At 43.3% G+C, this 27,439-nt stretch overlaps 2 protein-coding genes across 3 annotated transcripts in view; one reads left to right on the top strand and one right to left on the bottom strand.

The window, feature by feature from the left end:
- The window catches only part of CHD3 (chromodomain helicase DNA binding protein 3), a 407,921-nt gene that overhangs the window by 330,389 nt on the left and 50,093 nt on the right, over window positions 1-27,439 (top strand). The gene's annotated exons all lie outside the window — the stretch shown is intronic.
- On the bottom strand, window positions 851-12,921 carry LOC309552885 (extracellular calcium-sensing receptor-like; the record flags this gene model as incomplete). The annotated part of the gene is made up of 6 exons (XM_082253796.1): window positions 851-1,812; window positions 3,743-3,866; window positions 3,952-4,179; window positions 6,320-7,273; window positions 9,641-9,935; window positions 12,485-12,921. The coding sequence occupies 6 exons, from the start codon at window positions 12,919-12,921 to the stop codon at window positions 851-853; spliced, it is 3,000 nt and encodes a 999-aa protein (XP_082109922.1).

Raw genomic sequence — 27,439 nt, 5'->3', positions numbered from 1 at the left:
CTATTGTTTTATGCCAGGAAGACCGTGGTGATGCAGTGGGTACATACGGATAGGATCCCACTTGATCTCTGGAAAAATTGAATTAACCAAGTTTTACCCTTATACAAACTGACCTATGAGGCCAGGGGCTGCCCGGAGAAATTTACAAAGATTTGGGGTGGATGGGTTGACCAGGCCGACACCTGTAGCTCTGCTCTGGTTTAACTGAGTAGGGCGTGTGGGCAGGGGTGGACCGACAACTCATGGGGCCCCCGGGCAATCAGAGATCATGGGGCCCCCTGTGTCCACACTCAAGCCACACAAAGCCCCACCTACAAATTGCAGCTCAGCCACATAGAGTGGGCATTTAAATATCTACCACAGCATAGCCTGCATGGAAGTTCCTGGCTTTTTTCTGTAGTGTGTAGCCTCTCATGGGGCCCCTTACTGACCCTGGGCCCTCGGGCAGTGCCATAATCCCCGAATGATCAGTCCGCCCCTGCGTGTGGGCACTGGGGGGGTCCATTTCTGGTTCTGTACACCGCTTTGGGGAATGAATATAGTACTGATCAACATTTGCTATTACTGCTGAGCTTCTAGTATTGAGTTAATTGGGACAAATGTGTTGTATCAAGCCATTGTCTTTATTGGCTAATGAATGTTCATAGATATGTGTTTTAGCTTTCATTTCACTTTTGTCATAGATTTGCATGAGCTGTGAGGTTTCTCGCAGATACCGTGTACTCTATTTTATTGGGATGTATCTATATTGCCCTGTTTATCTGCAAAAAACTCAATAAAAAATAAGTTTTTTGTACATTTAAAAAAAAAAAAAAAAAAGATCATACTCATATGTTTGACCCTGCAAGTCTCACTTGTGTCCTCTAGAATTTGTTCTGCCAGGTGGTGGTACCACATGAATGTTGCTGATAGTCTGTCTCTTCTGATGACCAGAAACAATAGCCCGGGTATTAAGCTGGGGATGCAGCAAGATTATATAGACTTTGGGTGAGAAGATGCAAAACAAAAGACCGGCACTGGAGGATAAAATGGCAAACATTTCTGTTGCTACAGCCAGCTTGCCTTGTGTGCTAACGTAGGCTGGAACAAAGGATATCCAGACACTAAGAAACACCAACATACTGAAGGTAATATAAGTAGCCTCATTAAAGGCTCCAGGTAGCTTCCTGGCCAAGAATGCCACCACAAAACAAACAGTGGACAATAGTCCAAGGTAGCCAAGCATGAACCAAAAACCAAGACTGTCATTGCATTGGATAACTATTTTTCCCAATATACTTCTAGTATCATGTACTGGAAATGGAGGGTTTACTAAGCACCATGAGATGCAAATGACAATTTGGACAGCTGTGCAGTATAGGGCAAACAGAATAGGCCACCTTAGTCCTTTTGGCACTCTGAGGCATCCACCTGGGTGATTGGCACGGAAGGCCAAAACAACGATGACTGTCTTGGCCAAGAGGCAGGATATGCAGAGAGTAAAGGTCACACCAAATGCGGCTTGTTGAATAAAACAGGTCAGCTTTCCTGGTGCAGCAAGGAGTAGAAGGGGGCACAGAAAGGATAAAGTGAGAGCAGTTAGTAGAATGAAGCTAAGAGCACAATTATTAGCACGAATCAGAGGAGTTTCTTGGTTTTTAATGAAGAGCAGTAAGACAAGAGCTGGCACAATGGAGCCAATGATGGATGTACTAGCTAGAGAGATGCCAAGGGGTTCAGAAATGGTTAGCAACTCCACCACCCGAAGCATACACTGGTTCCGAGCAGTATTTGGCCATTGGTCCTCTGGGCAATAAAAACAGTCAATAGCATCTGTGAGGAAACAATACATGAAAATCAGTACTAGCGCCATATTGGATTTATACACAACTAGTTATTGTAATTGCCCTAAAATAAACTGAAATATCATCAAAAAAAAAAAACCAACACAAAATTAGTTGGCCTGGTTATCACACTTAAAAGGTTTCAGAGAACACATTTGCAAATATACTTTTCAGCAAGTCAGTATGGGAAAAATTTTCGGAAAAAATAACATCCAGAGAAGAGAATTAGCCATGTAGACACAGCTGTTCATTTATATACAATCAGCCAAGCATTTCATGGCAGCACACCAAGTCAATTGGCTTTTAGTCTAGGACTACTGGTGGAAGTAACTATGGGCAGATTGGCAACACCATTGACCAGCTTTCCATTTTCACAATGCCATTCATGTAATTCGGACAGTTAACACGTGATCCTGATGTCATGACACCATTGAAATACATAATAGCAGGTAGCATTTTATGGCAGAAAAGACATTATATGTCTCTTTTACCCAAAAACCTCTATCCTTTTATACTATAATTTTTTAGACCTACAATAACTGTGGCAGTACAGTGTACACTCCTGGGTGTACCAGAGCCAGGTGCTTGGACAATGTATCTCCCACATGTATTTAGGAGTTATGTCATCAGTGACTATGGGCTTAGAAAGTGGATTCCTGACCATAAGAAGACTAGGAGAAGAATTGCTCAGTTCTCGGGTGTATAGGCGGCGGGGAACAGCTGCAGCATTGGATGGATGCTGCAGCCACATAGGTGAGTACGTTTGCTTGTTTTTTTTATTAAATCCGCACTTGTCTTTTACATGCTGGAACATGTCCCAAACATTCGTTTGAAATGAGGAAGCCACTTGGATGAGTGGAAAACACCTTTAAGATATTTAAGGCAATGGCTCCTGCTGCTGTCTCAGGCAATGAGGAGGAAGAGACACGGAAGAGCCGTTGCTCTTGTGCACATCCTTTTTTCGAGATGGGGCTCAGGTAAGTATTAGGGGGGTTGGGGGCTGCTGCACAAAGAAGATTTTTGACCTTCATGCATAGAATTCATGAAGTTAAAAAATCTTAAGCCTTTACAACCACAGAATAAGTTTGGTTGAATTTGAACAACTACTACAAAATTATACTTGTTGGCCTTAAAGCGGAGTTCCGGCCACAAAATCGATACTTTAGATTTTGTGGCATCCGCTTCCTTATTGTCACCTGTAAAAGAATTGGATATTCCCGTTTTTTTTTTTTTTTTTTTTACTTACCTTGTTTCAGAAGAAAATATACTCACCTTTCCTTCAACTTCCTCCCTCCTCGGCGCTGGCCCGCGCCGTCACTTCCTGTCCCACAATGCGTCCTGGGAGCTATTACTCATCAGTCCCAGGATGCAATGGGCAGTGATGAAGGCGGCCGGCCGCTCTTCTCATCGCGTTATTTGCAAACAGGAAATAATGCGATGATAGGCGTCCCTATACTATGCCGATCGCATAGTACTGGGCATGCGCGAGATTTCGCGCTGCATTCATCTGCCCCCTCCATCTAGAAAGAGGAAGCAGGGCATATATTTGCACACAGCGGCTTCGGGTGACCAGCAAAAAGATGGCGGTGCTCTGCAAACATTTTATAAAGTAAGATTTAATGATTCTCAATCTATTATTTAAATGTATAAAACCTGATTAGCGGATGTATGAAGGGCGGTGGATAACTGTTTTGGGAAGTATTTAAAAAAACAAAAACGATTCTGTGGCTGGAACTCCACTTTAAGCTTGGCTTAGGCAAGTCACGTCATTTCTACAGAATATACCTAAAACCAGTGAAACTTAGAGATAGATTAGTATAGCATATTGTCCCATAGGGAAAATACATTTCAGTAGGCACATGCTTGCTAGTATGAGTATGAGTTTTTAATACAGGAAAGAGCAGCATGAAGTTGCTTACTTGTTTTATTGGAGATAGCTCCCGATGGACAAGGCACACAGTCAAAACAACAATGGGGTTTATCTCGAAGTGAGGTTTTCCGAAATCCAGGAGAACAATTTTCTGAACATATAGAATCAGGTGGCTAGAATACATTTTTGCTTAGTCAAAAAATGCTCTGAAAATGTCATCTTGAAAACTCAATTAACTTTTGTCTAATCGTGTTTTACCTGATCAAAGTGGTCTCCCCATCGAATGGAGCTTTCGTTGATGAGCAAATCTTGACCCATCACAGCACCACTTTCATAACGTCCTACTTGAACCCAGCTGTTTTTTCCTGTCAGTTCCTCTTGCCAGTTAATGATATCATAAATTACAGGTGCGTTTCCAAGAGAGTCAAAATATAGGTCATCTCCGATGTTTCCTTTCATTCGCACTCTCTTAAGGTAGTAAAGAAGCTGTAATTGTAGGCCAAAGACAAGAATTACAGAATAGGGCAAGTTTACAGACAGCTCATAGCTATACTGATCTTAAAGTGCACTTTACCCAGTATATTCAAGTCAAGTTAAGTTTACCCAGACTATTTACATATCATTGGCAAGCAGTAAATGCTTTAAAACAAGCCATCCATGACCTAACTAGCTGCTTTTGAAGTGAAGTTGTTCATTCTCTTAGGCAGTATTTCTAAACCAGGGTGCTACGGCACCATTGGGGTGCCATCTGGGTTTCCCTGGAGTGTTGAGAGCATTGAACTCAGCTTGCCTTGCTATGGTACGAGTAGCCATGGTCCATGTAGCACTGCTCTTGGCTCGACTGCACCATGGCAATGCATGATTCTAATTTACGGCAGGTGGCAAAAGAAAAGACTGCCTTCTTAAGACCTCATCCATCTCCCGCCATCTGCCCTGCTGGTAGAGCTAAAAGGTAGGGCTCTGATTTAAAAAAAGGGCTGTGTGATTGGGGGGCTTTGTGATATGGGGATTGTGTGATTTGGGGGCTTTGTGATGAAGGGGTACAGTGTCCTGGGGGGACCTTTGGGATTCTGTAATGAAGGACTGTGCTATGGGAGGGATCTGTGATGGGGGTGATCAGTAAACCAGGTATTGGTACTTTTGGCAGGGTGGGCAGGTGCCAAATCCTGCTTGAAAATGAAATCAGAATCTCCATTAAGCTGGTCAGCAGAGGGAAGCATGAAGTGCTCTAGAATTTCCTGGTAGAGGGCTGCACTGACTTTGGACTTAATAAAACACAGTGGACCAACACCAGCAGAGGACATGGCTCCCCAAATCATCACTGACTGTGGAAAATGTACATTTAGAAATCAAGGTCCCAGAGTCTGGAGGAAGAGTGGAGATGCACAGAATCCAAGTTGCATGAGGTCCAGTGTGAAGTTTCCACAGTCAGTGATGATTTGGAGAGCCATGTCATCTGCTGGTGTTGGTCCACTGTGTTTTATCAAGTCCAAAGTCAGCGCTGTCTGCAGTTTTGAGTCTTGACATGTTTGCCATCTCTTTACTTGAATAAACATCATCTTTTAGATTTTACCAAAGCTGGCTACTCTGTAACATCCATTGGAACAATTCTTTATAGGCGTCATAGCAGGATACAGCAGTAACATTCTAACGCGTTTTCGGTCGAAGCCTTAGTGCCGGTTCACACTACGTCGCTCCGACTTCGGGGGCGACCTGTGAAGTCGCGTGCAGCGCGACTTCGGCGCGACTTGCACGGACTTCATAAAATGAATGTCTATGCAAGTCACTACCAGGTCGCCCTGAAGTAGTACAGGACCCTTTTTCTAAGTCGGAGCGACTTGTGTCGCTCCTATTAGAACGGTTCCTGTACCGAACAATGGGAGTGCAACGGACCGCGACTTGTCAGGCTGACAAGTCGCGGTCCAAGTCGGACTAGTGTGAATGGAGTCTTTGTCATATGGGTAAGGCTTCAGCCGAAACACGTTAGCATGTTACTGCTGTATCCTACTATGTAGCCAATGAAGAAATGTCTCACTGTCACAGGCTGGGGGAGGTACAAGACCTGTAAGTGCATCTGAACTGCAACAGAGAATAAACAGATCTACTCAATTGGCAAAAATGGCTTTGTAAATTTGAGAATTGGTTTTAAAGTAATAATTTCTTTTTTTTTTGGCAGGTAAAACGGCTCCCTTGTATGAATTTCATCTGTGTATTTAGCTGTTTACCTGGAGTTATACCCCATTCACAATTGTGTAACTTGTCAAAGTTGCATGACAAGTTGTAACCCATGTTTTCCAATGATAACCATACATATATGTGGACATAAAGTTACAGCAACTTCAAAGTAGTTCATGCAATACTTTGATTCAACGTTCATGCAATTTGAGGGCCATAGACTTCAATGTTAACCCTCCAAATTTGAAGTTGTACCTAATTGTTTTACATGCAACAGTGGTGTAACAGTGGGTCCACTTTGCAGGGGAACAAGTCACATCCATCCAAAGTTGCATCAAAGTTGTACCAAAGTTGCACTCCAAAGTCACTGGTCTTTGGAGTTATACAAGTGTGAAGGGAGCCTTAAGCTTTAATGTGTTTCTTAAATAAAACACATAGATAGCAACCTAACCTGCCATGGCTGAAAACGTTGAATGTCTACACAATGACCTATGTCCAAGGATCTGTTCATGTGTTGACAAGAAGCCATGTCATGGAGAGCTTTGGCAACCATCTTCACCGCTTTGTAGACATTGTATGTTACTCGGAGGTCATCAATATCTGAGAATATCTGTAGAGAACCAGCATCCTCCAGTCCTGTGCATAATGTCTTTGCAGAAGACGGAGACGGTGAGGTAAATGTTGAATTGGACAAAGACGTATTATTGAGAGAAGAAGCATCCAGTGCTGGATTAGTAGGTGATGATATATTCACAGTAGCTGTAGAAGATTCATTATAAACAATATTTGGAGGAAGCAGAGATGAAGGGTTCCCACCTGGGGTCCATCGACAGCTAAATGCTTCCTCCCAGAACTCCAAAAACAATGGATGATTGTTGAATTGGTTAGGATTTAATCCAAATACAAAGTTGCTGAAACCTGGAGCTGCCCCGTTACGAAGAACAAGTCCTAGAGAACCTCTTAGAAAATGGGATAGCCAAGGACCTACTAGTCTTGCAGATGTAGACCAAGCATCAGCGGATAACCATAATCTGTCTTTACTGTCTCTATTGCGTGACAGCTCCAACAAAACTGGATTCAGGTAGGCTTCAAGGGAGAAGACAACCACCACCTTTGCAGTTGACTGTCTAATGATGTCAGCCACCCTATTAACATCTTTTGCAGAAGAAGGAACATTTTCCCAAAAGGCTAAGCAAGCTCCTGTGGCCTGCAGCTCTTCTCTAAAAGTCAGGCCCAAGGTGGAAGCACTCGTTTCCTGAGAGAGGACACCGACCCATGACCAGCCAAAGGCTTGAATGAGCCGAGCAAGACCTTTCGCTTGTGAAGAAACCGTTGGGGCAACACTTAGGGTTGAGGGAAACAGGAAATGATTGCTGAGCTTGGCTGGAGGAATGAAGTAACTGACCTGTAAGAGTAAACAATCCAATAATATTCATTATTACCCTTTTTGGCTATGATGCAAAACTCAACCTAAACTCTTAGTCTTCTAATAAATTATTTTAATTTTGACTCTGACCATAAAGTGATACTAGATACAAAAAGGGGTACCCCCAATGATTTGGGACTTTGTATGCCACTAATACACTGAAAAGATTGGACAAAAAAGTATAAAAAATTAAATTTTATTACATAAAGAGAATATATATTATTATATTATTGGATTCTCCTATGTGAAAATGGTGTGGTTACTGGGTTCTGAGATCTTGTTACTTTTTTTTTTTTTTTACAATAATGGCTAAGTACTGCAAGATCGAGTAATGATGAGCATGCGTAACAGATTAGGTGTCATAAACATCATGAGTTTCCTCTAACTCACACCATATTGTCACCAACAATTCTTTTTTTTTTTGTTTTTTTTAATCATTTTTATCAATTTCAATGCGTTTTACAAAACACTTAAAAAGACAGGAAAGTATCTTTATCGCCCCCCTAATTTCCCACCCCCTGTCCCCTCTATTCCCCTTTTGATATCACAAGCTACCACAATGTCCTACCCAACTTCTATGTAACGCCAATATGTCCTACTTATACTGATTTCAGTATATATATATTATTATATTATTATATTATGTATAATTTTATCATCAACAATTCTTTAAAGTTTTAGAAGAAAAAATACTATTCTTAAACCCTCGGGTGTCATCACAGGTTTCTAAGAAAAAGCTAGTATATTGTGGGCTGATCTTTGGAAGTTATGAGTGGCCCCAGGGCTGCTGTTAAAAATCATGGGACCCCATACTGCTTACTTGACAGGGCCCTGCTCTCTCCCGCGTCCCACCCCCCAGAAAATATCAAATTATATTTTCACCAAAAATACACTAAAATCCTTATTATATTACATATTTTCTGGTCCCCTCCCCCGTTCTCCATCCTGAAACATCCCCTTGTGTGCTTGTAGCAGCTGCCTACGGGAGAGGAGAGGAGCAAAGATGGCAACGCTGCCGGGACAAGGGGTGCACAGGGGGGATGGGGACTCAGGTGCTGGAGAGGGAGCGAAGGAGAAGCCGGCAAGACTGCAGGGGGGAGTCAGAAGGGAATTGGTGTCTGCAGTAAGGCAGTACAGCTGGCCCTCCTGTTCAGCAGGTGCACTGGCCCACCTTTGAACTGACGGGGCCTGGGCCCAGTATAGGAGGGCTGGTTGTACTGCCTTAGCAGCCCTGAGTGGTCCTATGGAGCTAACAGTAGACAGGAGCATGGGTATTGACAGTGGATTAACAGCCCTCTGCTGCACTTAACCCTTCATTGATTTTATGAATGGTTAGGTGCAGCGGAGGGCTGCTTACAAATGCTGGTACGTTGCGCTGAGTAGCTCCACCCTCAGACAAAGTCGTAATGACAAAACGCGTCAGGGCGGGACTACACGGTGACCAGTGATGTCAGCATGCCTGCCGGGTGTAACGGAGGTAGCAAGCACCCCCACTGAAGCAGAGTATGTTTCCAGTTCGGGACATCCGGGGGTAATCTGACTGAGATTTACGTGACCAATGCTTAGTTTGTTTGCTTGTCTGTAACTGCAATTTTAAAGGTGGGAAGGTTTACAATAACATTTTATATACAGGATTACGCTATGGTGCTGTGCTTGATTTTGGTCAGCATTACAGGCTGTGCCATGACACCCGGAAGTATGGAGGACCCACCTAAGAGGAGATCGTAGAGTGACACCAGGGGTTTATGCTTCATACTTACCTAATTGTGGTGAGTGTTGAATTTAAGGGGAGCGGAACCCATTTGTGGTGGTTTTGGTGACAGACATTACAGATTGCCTTTTAGGTGCTTTCATTTGATGCCACTTCTACATAGAGAATCTCTTTCTTTCACACTGGAGGGATCTTGAACCTATCCTACGTATAGTGGCAGATATATGAAGGCAATATAACCCCGCATGGTGGATATCATAATATTTGTGCCATCTTGTATGTCTCCTTTGGATATATAGGTTGAAGGACATTAACATGCATGCAATATAGTGATGTTAAGTGATGGAGCGCTGCTCATGTTGCTTTTATAAATGCACAGATATGATAAACAGATCCAAATAAACCAGTGTCCATTCCACCTTCCGTACAATGTTACCTGTTACCCTAAAGGAAATGTACGTATTTCAGGATTTTATTGCTATCTAGGGTACCATTGGAGAGATTTCCCCTCACTTCCTGTCCTGCTAACAACATTTTACCAAACAGGAAGTGAGGGTAACTTTCCAATAGCAAAACAAATTAGAAAACCGTTTCCAGCTTGGAATACTGTATGTTTTCAGACAGCTGTGTCTTACCTGGGGGTAATTATGGAGTCCCAGAATGCTGGCCAAACTGAGTGCCGAGTCTTCCCCTGCATCTCCGAGCACCGCAGACAGCAATGGCGGTGGGCCCCAACAGCAATAACTTAAAGGCCCTCCGGGACCTCCTGATAGAAGCCATGATGCTCCCCCTAGGGCTACTTTGGCATCACTGCAAGAGTCCATCACTGCAGCCCCCAGCTTCAAATTTGTTAGCACTTCAGGAGTGCCATTCACTTCTTCCACTGCGAAGAGGAACGCCAGAATCCAGCGGAAGGAACGGAAACTGAACCTGGCGGAGGAGAGAAAGGTGACGCTAACAGGAAAACAAATATCATCTTTTTAAAATCATTTATAATTTAAGGTGTTCAAAGTTCACCTTATGGGCTCATTCACACCAACAATGTTGGATTGTGTTGGGAAGCGTTGTTCATCCAAGTGCCAACACAACAAAATGGCAATTTTCCTTATTTCTTATGGCTTTAGTTCACACTGCATTGGTGTGTGCTGAAACAAAGTAAGACTTGTTGCACTTTTGCAGCATATATACAACGATCAGCCATAACTTTATAGCTACTAACAGGTAAAGTGAGTAACATTTATTACAATAACATCTGAAAGTGGGTGGGATATATTGGGCAGCAAGTAAACATGTTGTCCTTGAGGGTGATGTGTGGAAAGCAGAAAAAATGGGACCACAATGGGGCTGTGTAGCCACAGATCAGTCAGGGTGGCAATGCAGGCAAAAGCACATACAATGGGCACATGAGCATCAGAGCTGGACCACAGAGCAATGGAAGAAGGTGGCCTGATAAAGGTACTGATGGTCTGATGAATCACATTTTCTTTTACATCATGTGGATGGCCAGGTGTGGGTGCATCACTTACCTGGGGAAAAGACGGTACCAGGATGTAGTATAGGAAGAAGACAAGCCAGGGGAGGCAGTTTGATGCTTTGGGCAGTGTTCTGCTGGGAACCTTGGGTCCTGCCATTTATGCAGATGTTACTTGACATGTACCACCTACCTGAACATTGTTGGTGATCAAGTATAACCCTTCATGGAAACAGTATTCCCTGATTCAAGTGAATTCAGCAGGATAATGCGACCTGCTACAAAAAAAGTTGGTGACGGAACCATCCAGCACCCAGCTTGGGTGCTTCCGTCAATATACAGCTTCCCACAGTCTGGACCCAGGAACCAGGTATTATAGATGAATATTGCACCCAAGATACTAGATGACACTAGCTTAGATGCAAACTGGAACTGGACTCCCAAAGAATTTATATACCACACAATATCAGGTGAGCCTGATCACATTATCGTATACAATACAAAGTGTAAATAGGAATATAATTAACATAGCTAAGGAACAGCCAGCATAAACATAAACATTAAGCTAATCAAACAATTAGCCACCTAAGTGATTCGGTGCCCACCCAGACCGTCGGCACCAAGCCCACAACCTTAGACACAAAGTACATTACACATTATCATAAGCATAAACCTCCAACAATGGTTTGATAACAAGGTACAGTGGTCACAATATTAATCATATCTCTAAGAGATGATCAGACAGACCGAAACAATAGGTGACTCAATCAACAATGGGAATGTGCAACTAGGAGGCACACAATGGGAGAGGCATACGTAACAGAAAGACACTTAACACACATCTGAGTCTAACAGTCTAAATCAGTCATTGCTGGTTTGGGCATAGAAGCCCCAAATATGTATATAGGTCCTTCAGTTCCCAGAGTCTGTGTGTTTTGGGGAGACATGGACTTGAATCCAAAGCAAGACCACTGCATGGGTCCACCAGACACACACCTCCCAAAGTGTAGTGCTCCTTTAAAATCCAGGGCCCGTAGTCCATAGGCAGGAGGCCACCCTACAGTCCCCTCCAAAGGCCCCTGTCCTGGTTGGGTCTGTCACATTTCTCCCCCATCCAAAGTAAACTAACCAGGTTCCAGACCTCCACCTGGTGTGGACATACATTAGTCGGGCAGAGTGAGCCCACATAGTTAGTCCATATGATCTCCATTCTTGGCCGCATGGCATAGTTATCATCAGTAGGTACAGGACAGAACTCTCTGTCTGGCTGTAAGCGCTTCAGCTGGGTGGTCTTTACCATTCCAGGGGCTCAGTCCTGAAGCCATGGAGACACTGTTGGTGCTATGCTGAGGCCTGCGACACTCTGCCCTGTCGTCAGCGTTTCAGCTGGGAGTAGGAGCTTCACTACATCAGCTTATCTCTGGGGAGAGGGGCCATCTGCTGAGCTTCATGAAACTTTGGAGTTGTTGCCGTTGCTGGGCAGAGGTCTGTAGCACTCTGCCTTGATGCCAGCGCTCCTGCTGGGGACCTGCTGCCCCAGCTAACTGTTGGGGAGGGAGGCCAGCTTCCTCCACTCCCAGACTGCAGATCTGCCTCTGGGGAGGGGGAATGGCTTCTTCCCCTCCTTTCATCTCGGACTGCCACTGAGAAGTGAGGAAGTGAGGACAGTTTCCTCCCCTCCCTGCACATCAGACTGCCGCTAGGGAGGGAGGACGTTCACCTCCTCTCTCAGGTCCCTTAACTGCAGCTGGGGAGATAAGCCATTTGCTCCATCTCCCAGGACTCCTGGACTCACGCTGTGGAGCGAGGATGACTTCCTTCGCTCCCGAGTCTCTACACTGCTGTTGGGGAGGGAGGATGACTACCTCTCCTGAACTGTGGATCTGTTGCTGGGGAGGGAGGACGACCACCTCCTCTACCTGGTCCTTGGCCTGCCGCTGGGGAGGGAGAATTACTTCCTCCCCTCCCTTCACCTTGGACTCCCTCCTCCCCTCCCTGGTCCTCCAACTGCTGCTGGGGAGATGAGCCGGCTGCTCCATCTCCTGTACTCTCAACCAACTGCTGGGAAGAAATTTCTCTGGTACTGTCTCCCAGGTGCACAGGTCCTTGCTGGGGAGGGAAGACTGTTTCCTCTGCTCTGGCTGACTGTTGGGGAGGGAGAAATACCACCTTCTGTCCTGAACTGTGCATCTGCTGCTGGGGAAGAAGAACTGCCACCTTCTCACTCTGGGCCTCTGGGACTGCCTCTGGTGTGGGACAGATGTCTGCAGCACTCTGCCTTGATGCCAGCGCTTCTGCTGGAGGTTCACTGTGATTTTCCTCCTCAGCAGAAAAGTCTAATAAATCCCCAGTCTCTTGAAATAGCTGAATATCCAGGGCATGGGCTGGCGGCACTTGAGCCCGTGCCAGAACTTTGGTTGGTAACTTGTAATCCATAACATCCATGGGTGTTGGGGCGTGCTGTTGAGCTTTGTCAAACAGTCTTTTATATACTTGTTCAAGCTTCCATTCTTGTATAACTATAAAGTCCAAGTCACTTCTCAATCTGAGCTAACTGGGAAGTTCCAACTTCCTAAAATTTTGGATGTCCTCCTGTCTCCACTCCGCTGCACTACTGAAATGTGGATCCAGCTAAAGGGTCTTAAATATCAAACTTGGGCCGCTGTAGTCATAACCTTCTATGGGATCACTGTTCCTCATCCACAGACACACTTGGTAGCATACGATTGCAGCACCCGGTAACCATCATCCAGCACCAGCCTTTCCAGCTCTGCCAACCACTCCTCCCAAGGATGCTTTCCTAGGAATGGTATATGCAAGTCTAACTGCAGTCAGTACCTTTCTTTGGACGTAGGGAGAACCTTTCCATAATAGTCATGTTCCACTTGGAGAGCCTCCATCCAGAGCTCCAGGCAGGTCATGTCTCTCAATTTCAGTTTTTCCTGGGTAGAACCAGGCTCTCTGGACTGAGCAAACATCTTTTGCATTCATCACTTGCACTCTGCTTTCATGGCGACCGACTTCTGGAACACTTCTTCGATATCACCCGACACTGGGTCCCATTGGTGGTTTGGACTGCTCGTAGGGAGGAAGCAGATCCCACCACTGCCAACCGTTCAGCACCCAGCCTGGGTGCTTCCATTAAAGATATATAGCTTCCTCCAGTCTGGACCCAGGAACCAGATATTATAGATGAATATTGCACCGAAGATACTGGACAACACTAGCTTAGATGCAAACAGGAACTAGACTTTATTGAAAACTTAAGTCAGTAGGCAAAAGGTCACAGTGCAGTCCCCTCCAAAAGCCTCTGTCCTGGCTAGGTTCAAGAATGGTTTGAAGAACACAACAATGAGTTTAGGGTGTTGACTTGGCCACCATTTTCTCCAGATCTCAATCCAATCGAGCATCTGAGGGATGTACTGGAAAATTAGGTCCAATCCATTGAGGCCCCACTTTGCAACTTACAGCACTTAAAGGATCTACTAGGGCTTGGTGTCAGATACCACAGCATACCTTTAGAGGTCTAGTGGAGTCCATGCCTCGATGGGTCAGGGCTGTTTTGGCACCATTTGGGGCTATTTTGGTGGCAAAAAGGGGGCCTAATCAATTTTAGGTGGATGGACTTAAGTTATGGCTGATTGGAGTAATTACATAGAGGTTTAACAAAAAAACTTCATTGAAGTATACAGGACATTTGCACAGAACCTGGGGCTGTCAAAAATAAACTGTCTGTGCAAAACCAACTGCACAGAGGAGGTAAGTATACCATGTTTGTTATTTTTGAACACAAAAAAATAGACTTTAGTACCACATTAACTCCTTATTCCCTATCCCCCCTAAAGAGGATCTTCACTGCATCTGAGCACCACAAACCAAAAGCACAATTTAATGTATATTTATTATCCCAAGCAAACTCACCTATCCATCCATGTCTCTATGCTTTTTTTTTTAATGTGCTTTCCTAGCAGAGAGGGGGTAACCCACAAAAGAACAGGCCCCAGGATCTTGGGTCTGAACTCACAGGAGTCACAAACAGATCCTCTCAGGCGTGGCTCCCCTCAGTCAGCTCCTCAGAACACATGGGTCAGCTCTCCAGCCTCCAGCCTGAGGCCATATGGCAGAAGGTGCTGAGGAGGGCAAAGCGATCCCTCCTTACTGGACTCTCCTCTCCAGGCAAAGACCCCTTCATGTGTCTCCTCACAGAATATAAATACTCCCTCCCAGCATGCACTTGTTAACCACTAGCGGACCTCCCCACACAGAAATACTGTGGCAGGGCAGCCGCTGTGATCTGACAATTCCGGGTCTGGGGCGAGCGCACATGCCGCCGTTGACCTGCTCTGGCTGTGATTGGACACATCAGGAGCCAATCCACAAGTCTGGTGGACGCTGTGTCTGCCAAGACCCACTGGTCGTTCAGGGGAAAGGCAGAACAGCGGTCTGCCTATGTAAACAAGGCAGACCCCCGTTCTGTGAGAGGGGAATGTACTGATCCTGTGTTCCTGCTAAGCAGAAACAAAGATCTTTACATTCCCCCAGTCAAAGCTCCTCCCCCCACAGTTAGAAAGCACTCCCAGGGAACACATTTAACCCTTTGATCGCCCCTGATGTTAACCCCTTCCCTGCCAGTGTCATTAATACAGTGACAGTGCATATTTCTTAGCACTGATCACTGTATTGGTGTCACTAGTCCCCAAAAAGTGTCAAAAGTGTCAGTTAGTGTCTGATTTGTCCGCCGCAATATTTCAGTCCTGCTATAAGTTACTGATTTTAATTTTTATTGATTGATTTTATAAATTTTTTTATTGGGTATGTTTAATAGCAGAAAGTAAAAAATATTGTTTTATTTTTTTTTGTTTATAGTGCAAAAAATAAAACCCGCAAAGGTGGTTAAGTACCACCAAAAGAAAGTTCTATTTGTGCGAAAAAAAGACATAAATTCGGGTATAGTGTCGCATGACCGTGCAATTGTCAGTTAAAGTAACGCAGTGCCGTATCTCAAAAAATGGCCTGGTCATGAAGTGGGGTAAACCTTCCAGAGCTAAAGTAGTTAAACACATAGAACTCCCTGACTGTACCAATTCAGTCTCCATGTTAGGCAGGAAAACTATTATGTTTTACCTTAGAATTCTGTGTGTTTCACTGCACTTAGGATTCCAAAAATCACCTTTAGTGTTATATATTTCAATGCTGCTACTTAAATAATAAATCCCAAAATTTAGTGACATTAACCACTTAACCACTTAAGCCCCGGAGGATTTTCCTGCTAAAAGACCAGGGGGTATTTTGCGATTCGGCACTGCGTGACTTTAACGGACAATTGCGCGGTCGTGCGACGCTGTACCTTAACGAATTTGACGTCCTTTTTTTCCCACAAACAGAGCTTTCTTTGGTGGTATTTGATCACCTGTGCGATTTTTTGATCACGCGCTATAAACAAAAAAAAGAGCGTCAATTTTGCAAAAATAGCAATATTTTTCACATTTTTGAAATTCCCCCCCAAAAAAATGTAAAAATCAAAATTTTTTAACATTTTCGGCCAATTTGTTTTATGCTACCTATGTTTGGTAAAAAAAAATCGCAAAAAGCGTATTTTGATTGGTTTGCGCAAAAGTTATCGCGTTTACTAACAAAGGGAAAGATTTTTGTCATTTTTGTTGTTTTTTTTTTTAACGCGTAATGGCGGCGATCTGCGATTTTTTTGCGGTACTGCGACATTGCGGCGGACAGATCGGACCCTTGACTGACATTTTTGACACTTTTGGGGTTACCAGTGACATTTCTACAGTAATCAGTGCTATACATATGCACTGTTACTGTAAAAATACACTGGTAGTGAAGGGGTTAACTTTATTTGGGAGGGAGGGGCTGTGTGTGTCCCTAGGGGCGTGCTTTCTACTGTGATTGGCTGTGGCTTGAGCTGTAAGGACACTGATCAACGGATCTACATAGTAGATCCGTGTGATCAGTGTCTTTACACCGAGGAGAATGACAGGTGGCTTGTTTACACTAGCCGCCTGACTTTCTCCCTCTCCCCCGACGATCGCCGAGTGACCGGCGGACATCGGGTCCGCCAGTCACACGCGCGGGGGGGGGGGGGGGGTCCGTGACCAGACCTGTCCCCAGACCCTCCCAGGCTAGTGATGTTAATTAATGTCACTCTGCCTGGCAGGGGCTGACCGCCGCAGTAAATCTACTTGCGGCGGTCGGCAAGCGGTTAAGAAATGGAAAATTTTCCCCCTAATGACCAGGTCATTTTTTGCGATTCGGCACTGCGTTACTTTAACTGACAATTGCGCGGTTGTGTGACGCTGTACCCAAATAAAATTGATGTCCTTTTTTTCCCACAAATATAGCTTTCTTTTGGTGGTATTTGATCACCTCTGCGGTTTTTATTTTTTGCGCTATAAACAAAAAAAGAGCGACAATTCTTAAAAAAATATATAGAGTCAGGTCCATAAATATTGGGACATTGACACAATTCTAATCTTTTTGGCTCCATACACCACCACAATGGATTTGAAATAAAACAAACAAGATGTGCTTTAACTGCAGACTTTCAGCTTTAATTTGAGGGTATTTACATCCAAATCAGGTGAACGGTGTAGGAATTACAACAGTTTGTATATGTGCCTCCCACTTTTTAAGGGACCAAAAGTAATGGGACAGATTAACAATCATAAATCAAACTTTCACTTTTTAATACTTGGTTGCAAATCCTTTGCAGTCAATTACAGCATGAAGTCTGGAACGCATAGACATCACCAGACGCTGGGTTTCATCCCTGGTGATGCTCTGCCAGGCCTCTACTGCAACTGTCTTCAGTTCCTGCTTGTTCTTGGGGCATTTTCCCTTCAGTTTTGTCTTCAGCAAGTGAAATGCATGCTCAATCGGATTCAGGTCAGGTGATTGACTTGGCCATTGCATAACATTCCACTTCTTTCCCTTAAAAAACTCTTTGGTTGCTTTCACAGTATGCTTCGGGTCATTGTCCATCTGCACTGTGAAGCGCCGTCCAATGAGTTCTGAAGCATTTGGCTGAATATGAGCAGATAATAATGCCCGAAACACTTCAGAATTCATCCTGCTGCTTTTTTCAGCAGTCACATCATCAATAAATAGAAGAGAACCAGTTCCATTGGCAGCCATACATGCCCACGCCATGACACTACCACCACCATGCTTCACTGATGAGGTGGTATGCTTTGGATCATGAGCAGTTCCTTTCCTTCTCCATACTCTTCTCTTCCCATCACTCTGGTACAAGTTGATCTTGAACTCATCTGTCCATAGGATGTTGTTCCAGAACTGTGAAGGCTTTTTTAGATGTTGTTTGGCAAACTCTAATCTGGCCTTCCTGTTTTGAGGCTCACCAATGGTTTACATCTTGTGGTGAACCCTCTGTATTCACTCTGGTGAGGTCTTCTCTTGATTGTTGACTTTGACACACATACACCTCCCTCCTGCAGAGTGTTTTTGATCTGGCCAACTGTTGTGAATGGTGTTTTTTTCACCAGGGAAAGAATACTTCCGTCATCCACCACAGTTGTTTTCCGTGGTCTTCCAGGTCTTTTGGTGTTGCTGAGCTCACCGGTGCGTTCTTTCTTTTTAAGGATGTTCCAAACACCTAATGTTTTTGCTATCTCTCTGATGGGTTTGTTTTGTTTTTTCAGCCTAATGATGGCTTGCTTCACTGATAGTGACAGCTCTTTGGATCTCATATTGTAATTCCTACACCGATCACCTGATTTGGATGTAAATACCCTCAAATTAAAGCGGAAAGTCTGCAGTGAAAGCACATATTGTTTGTTTCATTTCAAATTTATTGTGGTGGTGTATAGAGCCAAAAAGATTAGAATTGTGTCGATGTCCCAATATTTATGGACCTGACTGACATATTTTTTACTTTCTGCTATAAAACATTCCCAATAAAAAAATTAAAAAATTAAATTTTTTCATCATTTTAGGCCAATTTGTATTCTGCTACATATTTCTGGTAAAAAAAAAATCCCAATAAGTGTATATTAAATTGGTTTGCACAAAAATTATCGTGTCTATAAACTAGGGGAAAGATTTATGTAATTTCTATTTTTTTTACTAGTAATAGCGGGGATCATCAATTTTTAGCAGGACTGCAACATTGCAGGGGACAGATCGGACCCCTAACTGACACTTTTGGGGAGACCAGTGACATTACTACAGTAATCAGTGCTAAAAATATGCACTGTTACTGTACTAATGACACTGGTATGGAAGGGGTTTTCACCAGGGACAATCAAACGGTTAAATGTTTGCCTAGGGGGTGCTTTCTAATCGTGTGGGGGATGGCCAGATTTGAGCATTTTTGGCGTGTTTTTATTCCCTTAGAAGAGAATGGAAACGTGTGCGCATTTTTGCACACTTTTCTGCTTAAATGAAAAAATGTAAAAAAAAAAAATAGCATTAATTTATGAATAAATAAATGTAAACTAAATACACAAATAACTAAAAATCATCATAAATAAATTAATATTATAAACAAGCAAAAAATTGGGGGAGCAAACCCTGAACATGTATATCTAAAGCCGGTGCAGCTATGGACCAAGCAACATGTATATTAAAAAAGAATAGCGCAACCATGCAAAAGAAATGACTATTAAATATGGAGACAATCCATAAATAAAAATGGGGATTTAGTCCCACCATATGGCCATATCGTGCTCAAACCCACCACTGCGTCAAAGTACCCCATTATCAGTGGGTCCTACACTATCCATAAAAAAGGGGTGAATCCAGCCTCTCTAACCCTTGGAGACAACACTCCTTGCTGGGATGGATGTGCTAATGCACTACAAAGGACTCCTCCTATATCTACTTGATGGTGGACTCTGATAGAGTACAGGTGTGTGTAGGGAGTGGGATGCTCAACCGCAGAAGTCTGGTCAGACCGAATACATAATAAACAAGCAAAAAATTGGGGGAGCAATATAGGAGGAGTCCTTTGTAGTGCATTAGCACATCCATCCCAGCAAGGAGTGTTGTCTCCTAGGGTTGGTGAGGCTGGATTCATCCCTTTTTTATGGATAGTGTAGGACCCACTGACGATGGGGTACTTTGACGCAGTGGTGGGCTTGAGCACGATATGGCCATATGGTGGGACCAAATCCCCATTTTTATTTATGGATTGTCTCCATATTTAATAGTCATTTCTTTTGCATGGTTGCGCTATTCTTTTTTAATATACATGTTGCTTGGTCCATAGCTGCACCGGCTTTAGATATACATGTTCAGGGTTTGCTCCCCCAATTTTTTGCTTGTTTATTATGTATTCGGTCTGACCAGACTTCTGCGGTTGAGCATCCCACCCCCCACACACACCTGTACTCTATCAGAGTCCACCATCAAGTAGATATAGGAGGAGTCCTTTGTAGTGCATTAGCACATCCATCCCAGCAAGGAGTGTTGTCTCCAAGGGTTGGAGAGGCTGGATTCACTCCTTTTTTATGGATAGTGTAGGACCCACTGATAATGGGGTACTTTGACGCAGTGGTGGGCTTGAGCACGATATGGCCATATGGTGGGACTAAATCCCCAAATTAATATTATGTAATATTACATAAATAAATGGTAAAATAACCCCTAAACTTAAAAAAATATTAAATAAACTATTATAAATAATAATAATAATAAACACCCAAACCTGAAAAAAAAAAGAATAATAATAATAATCTGTTTAGTTATTTATTTTTATTATTTTATTTTATTTTTTGTAAGGGATAGGGGTTAGGATTAGGGGTAATTATTTATCTACTATTACTTAGTATTCATTTAATGAATTTATTTATTTATGATTATTTTTAATTATTTGTGTATTTATTTTACATGAATTTATTACTATTATTATTAATAATATTATTATTATTATTATTATTAGTATTAGTAGTAATAGTATTAACACCCTAACGCTCACGAAAAAATACATGAATAATATTAATAAAAGCTAAGGGAAAAGCTGAAATACCTATCAACAAATGATGCAACAGATGATAGTTTTCTCTATTGGCTAATAACCAAATGGCAAAGCTCAAAAACGCTACATAAAAATGTGCAAGCCAGGCATTAAAAATATGCCAAAATCGCGCATAAAACTGCGCAAAAAAAAAAAAAAAGAGAAAATGCTTAAAGATGCTAGTGTGAATGCAGCCTTAAGGAAAAGTAAGCTCCAATACTATCAGTTTTTGTTCCTGGATATAGGAATGCTTTGCGCTTTGCCTAGGCCGAGATGATGTCATCAGTCTGCTGCAGGCAGGGGGAAACATTTCCTCAGTCTCTCCTCCCCAGTCATCAGACTGCAACATTGTAACTTGACTGCTGAGGCGCATAGGCCTAGGCAAACCAAACTACCGTATTAACATTATAACACATCCCCTCCCTTGCCCCGTGTAAGAAACCACACTTATTACGTTGGAAAAGGGGCAAGGCCACAGCTTTATTTATTTCCAACAGAACATGTAAACACTTTAAACCAGCACCAGTCACAGCTGTACTGTGAGCACATTTTAAGCTTAACGAGACAATTCCAAAAGGGGCTTGTCCTTACCATAAGTGCTGGACAGACAGCCTAATTCCAATTAAGGGCATATCCCATTACTGCAAACTTCAAATGCTGGCAAGGTCAAAAAACCCGCCGCTAAAGCTGTGATGTAGCATCCACTAAAGGCTGACGGGTGGGTGAGCAGCTCTTCACCATGTGTTCTTCCAAAAAGGCCCAGAATTCCCTGGGGGCATACTTGAAAAGCTCAGGCCCACCCATCACCCCGTGACTTCATCCAATAAATTTTTACCCTCATGCGTTCTTCCAAAAAGGCCCAGAATTCCCTGGGGGCAAATTTAAAAAAAACCCAGGCCCACCCATCACCCTGTGACTTCATCCAATGAACTTTTACCACCATGCGTTCTTCCAAAAAAGCCCAGAATTCCCTGGGGGCATACCCAAAAAATCTCAGGACCACCCATCACCCCGTGACTGCATCCAATTAATTTTTACCACCATTCATTCTTCCAAAAAGGGCCAGAATTCCCTGGGGCATACTTTAAAAAGATCAGGCCCACCCATCACTCCATGACTTCATCCAATGAACTTTTACCATAATGCGTTCTTCCAAAAAGGCCCAGAATTCCCTGGGGTCATACTTAAAAAAGCTCAGGCCCACCCATCACTCCGTGACTTCATCCAATTAATTTTTACCACCATGCATTTTTCCAAAAAGGCCCAGAATTCCCTGGGGTCTTACTTAAAAAACTCAGGCCCACCCATCACCCTGTGACTTCATCCAATGAACTTTTACCACCATGCGTTCTTCCAAAAAAGCCCAGAATTCCCTGGGGGCATACCCAAAAAATCTCAGGACCACCCATCACCCCGTGACTGCATCCAATTAATTTTTACCACCATTCATTCTTCCAAAAAGGGCCAGAATTCCCTGGGGGCATACTTTAAAAAGCTCAGGCCCACCCATCACTCCATGACTTCATCCAATGAACTTTTACCATAATGCGTTCTTCCAAAAAGGCCCAGAATTCCCTGGGGTCATACTTAAAAAAGCTCAGGCCCACCCATCACTCCGTGACTTCATCCAATTAATTTTTACCACCATGCATTTTTCCAAAAAGGCCCAGAATTCCCTGGGGTCTTACCTAAAAAACTCAGGCCCACCCATCACCCTGTGACTTCATCCAATGAACTTTTACCACCATGCGTTCTTTCAAAAAAGCCCATAATTCCCTGGGGGCATATTTAAAAAGCTCAGGCCCTCCCATCACCCGTGACTTCATCCAATGAACTTTTACCACCATGCGTTCTTCCAAAAAGGCCCAGAATTCCCTGGGGTCTTACTTAAAAAACTCAGGCCCACCCATCACCCTGTGACTTCATCCAATGAACTTTTACCAATATCCCAACATAGATCCCACCTTCAGACCATGCCCCCATCAGTCAAGGCTCTCTTTCCCTAAGGGGGATCAAGAGGCACAAGGTGAGAGGCTGATCGGTGTCAGATATTTGCACAATCAAAAGTTTTTTTTCATGATTGTATAATCTCTGAGCCAAAATCTCAGTCCAGGAAGTAGATGGTGACCCCGGATGATGCCTGAATAAAGGTGTCTCCAACCTTCTGGAGAGTAAAGCAGATGAAGGTATTCTTAGAAGGAGCACAGTGAGAGGTAATAAATACATGGAAGTGACACTGATCTTGCATGTTCTTAACATAAAAAAATATAGCTGATGACAGGTCCACTTTGACATTGGTTGAGATGAAAATGTAGAGTACAGCGGAGAGCGGTGTACAGAGGGGGGATGGAGGATGCCTGATGTATTATTAGCAGTGTCCCTGACATTTGCGCACGGTATATGTTGGTGCTATATGCAGCCTGTGCAGTTGTACATTAACTTTCCACAGTCTAATTCTGAAAATCAAATATTCATAGTGAAGGTTAAAGCAGATTTCACGAAGAGGTTCGGTTGGCCACATCCATTGGAGAGTAATGCCACCAGGCGTCGCAGAGCAAACGATTTATCCGCTGTAAGCGTCTGAAACCACAGACGTGTCCTGCACAGCCCCAGCGTCCTTTTAACTGGGCCTTTACCCGGCCGATCACATGACCACTGTGGTTGGCTGTTACACTGGTCACATGATTGGGAACCGCTCTCGCCAGCTATCAATCGTTAGCAGAGATCGGGGGCTGTCTTTGTATCTGGAGGCACGCAATGAGCGCACTCTCAGGATGGCTTCCCACTGAGCAGACCTCCTCTGTGACGAATGAATCCGGAGACAACGATAATTCATTTTGTTCCAAATAAATATTCAGTCAGTGTGGGAGAATGCTGCTTAACAGGTTCCTGACCGCTCGTAGCACATTAAACCAACGTAGCCTCACATCGGTCGCGCACGTGGTGCTGGGGGGCACGGCGTGCTCCCGCCCCCACTAGGCAGCAGGGATGCTGATCCACGGGGCCGGCGGCTGCGATCGCTCCCCGCTGAGAGAGAAGGACGGTCAGCTGTTGTAAACACAGCTGACCGTTCTCCTCTCTGAAATGATCACAGAGCCCCTGTGATCCTTCTATATAGGACCACAGGTCTCTATGAGCACTTCACACGTCCCCCCCATACAGTTAGAAAACACCCCCCTAGGCTCACACTTAACCCTTTGATCGCCCCCAGGTAAACCCCTTCCCTGCCAGGGTCATTATTACAGTAACAGTGCATATTTTTTTGCACTGATTACTGTAGCAATGTCACTGGTCCCCCCAAAAGTGTCAAAAATGTCAGTTAGGGGTGCGATCTGTCCACCGCAATGTCACAGTCCAGCTAAAAATCGCAGATTGCCGCTATTTCTAGTAAAAAAATAAACAAATAAAAATGACATAAAAATATAGAATGTAAACGAGATAACTTTTGCGCAGACCAATCAAAATACGCTTATTGCGATTTATTTTTACCAAAAATATGTAGCAGAATACAAATTGGCCTAAAACGCTGAAAAATTTTTGATTTTTAATTTTTTTATTGGGAATGTTATATAGCAGAATGTGAAAAATATTGTTTTTTCTTTTTTTTTTCAGAATTATCGCTCTCGTCTTTTTGTTTATAGCACAAAAAATAAAAATCGCACAGGTGATCAAATACCACCAAAAGAAAGCTCTATTTGTGGGAAAAAAAGGACATCAATTTTATTTGGGTACAGCATCGCACGACCGCGCAATTGTCCGTTAAAGTAAAGCAGTGCCGACTCGCAGAAAATGGCCTGGTCATTAAGGGGGAAATCCTTCCAGTCAAGAAGTGGTTAAGCTGGCAATAGATGGATAGAACTTCAGAGGAAAAGCCTTAGGAAAATTCTTATGGAAATTCTCAGAACATTCTCAGAACAATTGTTTGACAATCGAAAGATTTCAGGGGTGACCTGGAGGAGATCATGACCTTGCCCCCTCTTTCCTTTTACCCCGCTTGAGATCTAACTTTACAATATAATCTCCATGTTTCAAAAATGGCTTACATATCCTTATTGTATCTGTTTTATGCTCATAAAACAAATAAAATATTTTGAACGACAATCAAAAGATTTCATTTGCTTTTAACATATGAATTTGGAATGAATGGACTTTACTGAAGGAAATCCACACACATTGTTAAGCAGGCCATGGACGAAAGTTCTGTTGATTGAAAAACAAGAATAGATCTTAGGATTGTGCCATCAAATGTTTCGATCTTATAAATAATTTAGCATGTTGGGTCAGGCACTTTCGATTGTGGCGCGAAAATCGCTGGTCGCAGCTGGCGCACTTATCATGCGAAAAACGATTGATTCGACAATCGACACAAATTTTGTTAATTTTCTGACTCGTCTTAGAAATTTGCTTCTTCGAGGAAAAATTTTCCATCCTGCTCTTTAGAATTTTTCAGTCACTGCGGTCAAAAATAAACATCAATTTGACCCACTAATGATCAGAAAAACAAAGAAACTTTCTTAGAACCTTTTTTTCCTAAAAATTTTATTTGAAATTCTACCCATCTTTGGCCATTTTTTCACTGATAGTCATTGGAAAGAATCCCCCCACACCCTTACAGATAACTAAAAAATCATTGATGTCAGTGGAAATTTATCTGGGAGGCAAAAATCGCTCCATGCTTAGGTAACCCTTAAGAACCTCTAGAGCACATGTGTCAAACACAAGGCCCACGGGCCGAATTCGGCCCTCCAGTCCATTTCATGTGGCCCTCGCACCTCTCCTGCAGCTGCAGAAGAGCTCCAGCCCTCCTCTGGATCTCCTTCAGACCCTGTACATTCTTCTTTCCAGTAATGCCTCCAGCCTCTTCCTATCAGCAGAACAAGGTAAGGGGGGGGGGGGTGCATTATGATGCAAGGGAGCGTGGAGCACTCAACTTCTGATGGTGGGGAGCAGTGTTGGGGTAGCTACTCAAAAAATGTAACTAGTTACTAGTTACTTCTGTAAATTGTAATGAGATTACTTTACTAGTTACTGCATTTGAAAAGTAACTTCACTACTTATTACTTTACTTCCCTCTTTCTTAACTGACCGTGTAGAAGAAGATACATGACACTCTTTCTGCATAGAGTTTATTGTATAAACACAGGCTTTGGGAAACATGAGAACAAAACCTGAAAAAACAGAATAAAACATAAAGTGCAACAAAAAGTCATAAACTTCATCCCTCTCTATTCTTCGAAATAATGATTGTATCGCACGGCTTGGGTAACGCAGGAAAGCGCATTCCTATAGCCTAGTAAAGTAGTGTAGTTACTTCCTATAGCCTAGTAAAGTAGTGTAGTTACCAATATTAGTATTGTAACTAGTTACGTTACTTGGTTACCAAAAAAAGTAATGTAGTTACTGTAATCAGTTACTTTGTAACTAGTTACCCCCCAACACTGGTGGGGAGGCTCTTGACATCTTATGTAAGGGTAGGGAATGCTCTGGACATCTAGTCATACAAATACAACTGGCCCTTTTAAGGGCAATCATAGTGCTAATGCGACCCTCGATTAAATTGAGGTTTCACACCCCTGCTCTAGAGGAACCCAACAGTTCCAAGGAACCTTGTTTAAGAAAGCCTAATCTAAACTTTATGTACTCACCGTTGGCAAGAATGAGAGCTTGGTGGTGTCCTAAAGGTTTCTGGTTCAGTCCCAGGGTTTAGGTGGAGAGGAAAGACCCCACCAATAAGAATATCGGCCTTCTGTACATACCCTGTAACTCCCTGATGGTGAAGGACATACTCAGCTTTCACATGGACAAGATGGTGGAGAAGAAAGCACAAGCCCACTGCAACAGGTAACATGGTTCAATGACAATCAAAATAAGAGAAGGATGAGAAAATATTTTCTATTATCAAAAGTGGTGCTTCAGAACCTATTTGGTTCCAGTTCTTCTGAGTGAAGTATCTGCTTCAACTTCTCATAGCATTGTTGGCTTTATATTTAAAAGCTTTGCAAATAAATGATTGCTATCCCTCCTGCCAGGAGGAATATTTAAACGTCTCTACCCCCGGAGGAGTGAAGAGGCACTTGGGACCTTCCAAAGGAGAAAATTAGAGCAAGATATAACAACTGTTTAATATGAGTTTCATAGTGACATCAGTGACCCTGTGAAGTCTTCAAATCCCAATTAATTCTCTTCAAGCTGTACAAATGTCTAAATAAAGAATACGTAAACCATAAATGTAGGTAGACAGATAAATACACAGTGGATATATATATATGATCTGCCTCAAAATGTAAGTAAACCATAAATCTATTTTTCTGTATGTTTTGCATCATGCCTCACTGTACAGTAAACCCCCGCTCCATCGCGGTTCAGTTTTTGCGGTCCCGGTATATTGCGTTTTTTTCTGAAATGTTATTTTACTATATAAATCATTGAAAATTTAATATTTTTGTGTTTTCCATAGCTCTTGCTCTGTCTCTCAGTATCTTTTATGTGTTTAAATGAGTTTCTATTGTTGTAACCGCTTGCCAACCGCCGCACGACTATTTACTGCGGCGGACAGCCCCTCAGAGGCAAAGTGACGTAGTACTACGTTGCTTGCCTGTGAGGCTCTAGTGAGCGAGCGCGCGCCGACGAAGGTGCGCTCCCGCTCCTGCTGGGTCACGGACCCCCCGCGCGTGTGCCTGGTGGACCCGATGTCCGCCGGGCACTCGCGATCGTCCTAATGTAAACACAGCAGCCTGTCATTCTCCCCTGTGTAAGAATGGAGATCATACGGTTCTACTATGTAGAACCGTTAATCTCTGTTCTTACACATCAAGCCACAGCCAATCACAGTTAGAATCATGCCCCTAGGGACACATACAGCCCCTCCCTCTCAAAAATAACCCTTTCACTGCCAGTGTAATTTTTACAGTAACAGTGCATATGTATTGCACTGATTACTGTAGTAATGTCACTTGTAACCCCAAAAGTGTC

The sequence above is a fragment of the Pelophylax lessonae genome (genome assembly GCF_965119305.1).
Source record: "Pelophylax lessonae genome assembly, chromosome: 4".
Taxonomy (NCBI): Eukaryota; Metazoa; Chordata; class Amphibia; order Anura; family Ranidae; genus Pelophylax; species Pelophylax lessonae.
Note: the sequence above shows the minus strand (reverse complement) of the source record. Positions and strands in the feature narration are given on the sequence as shown.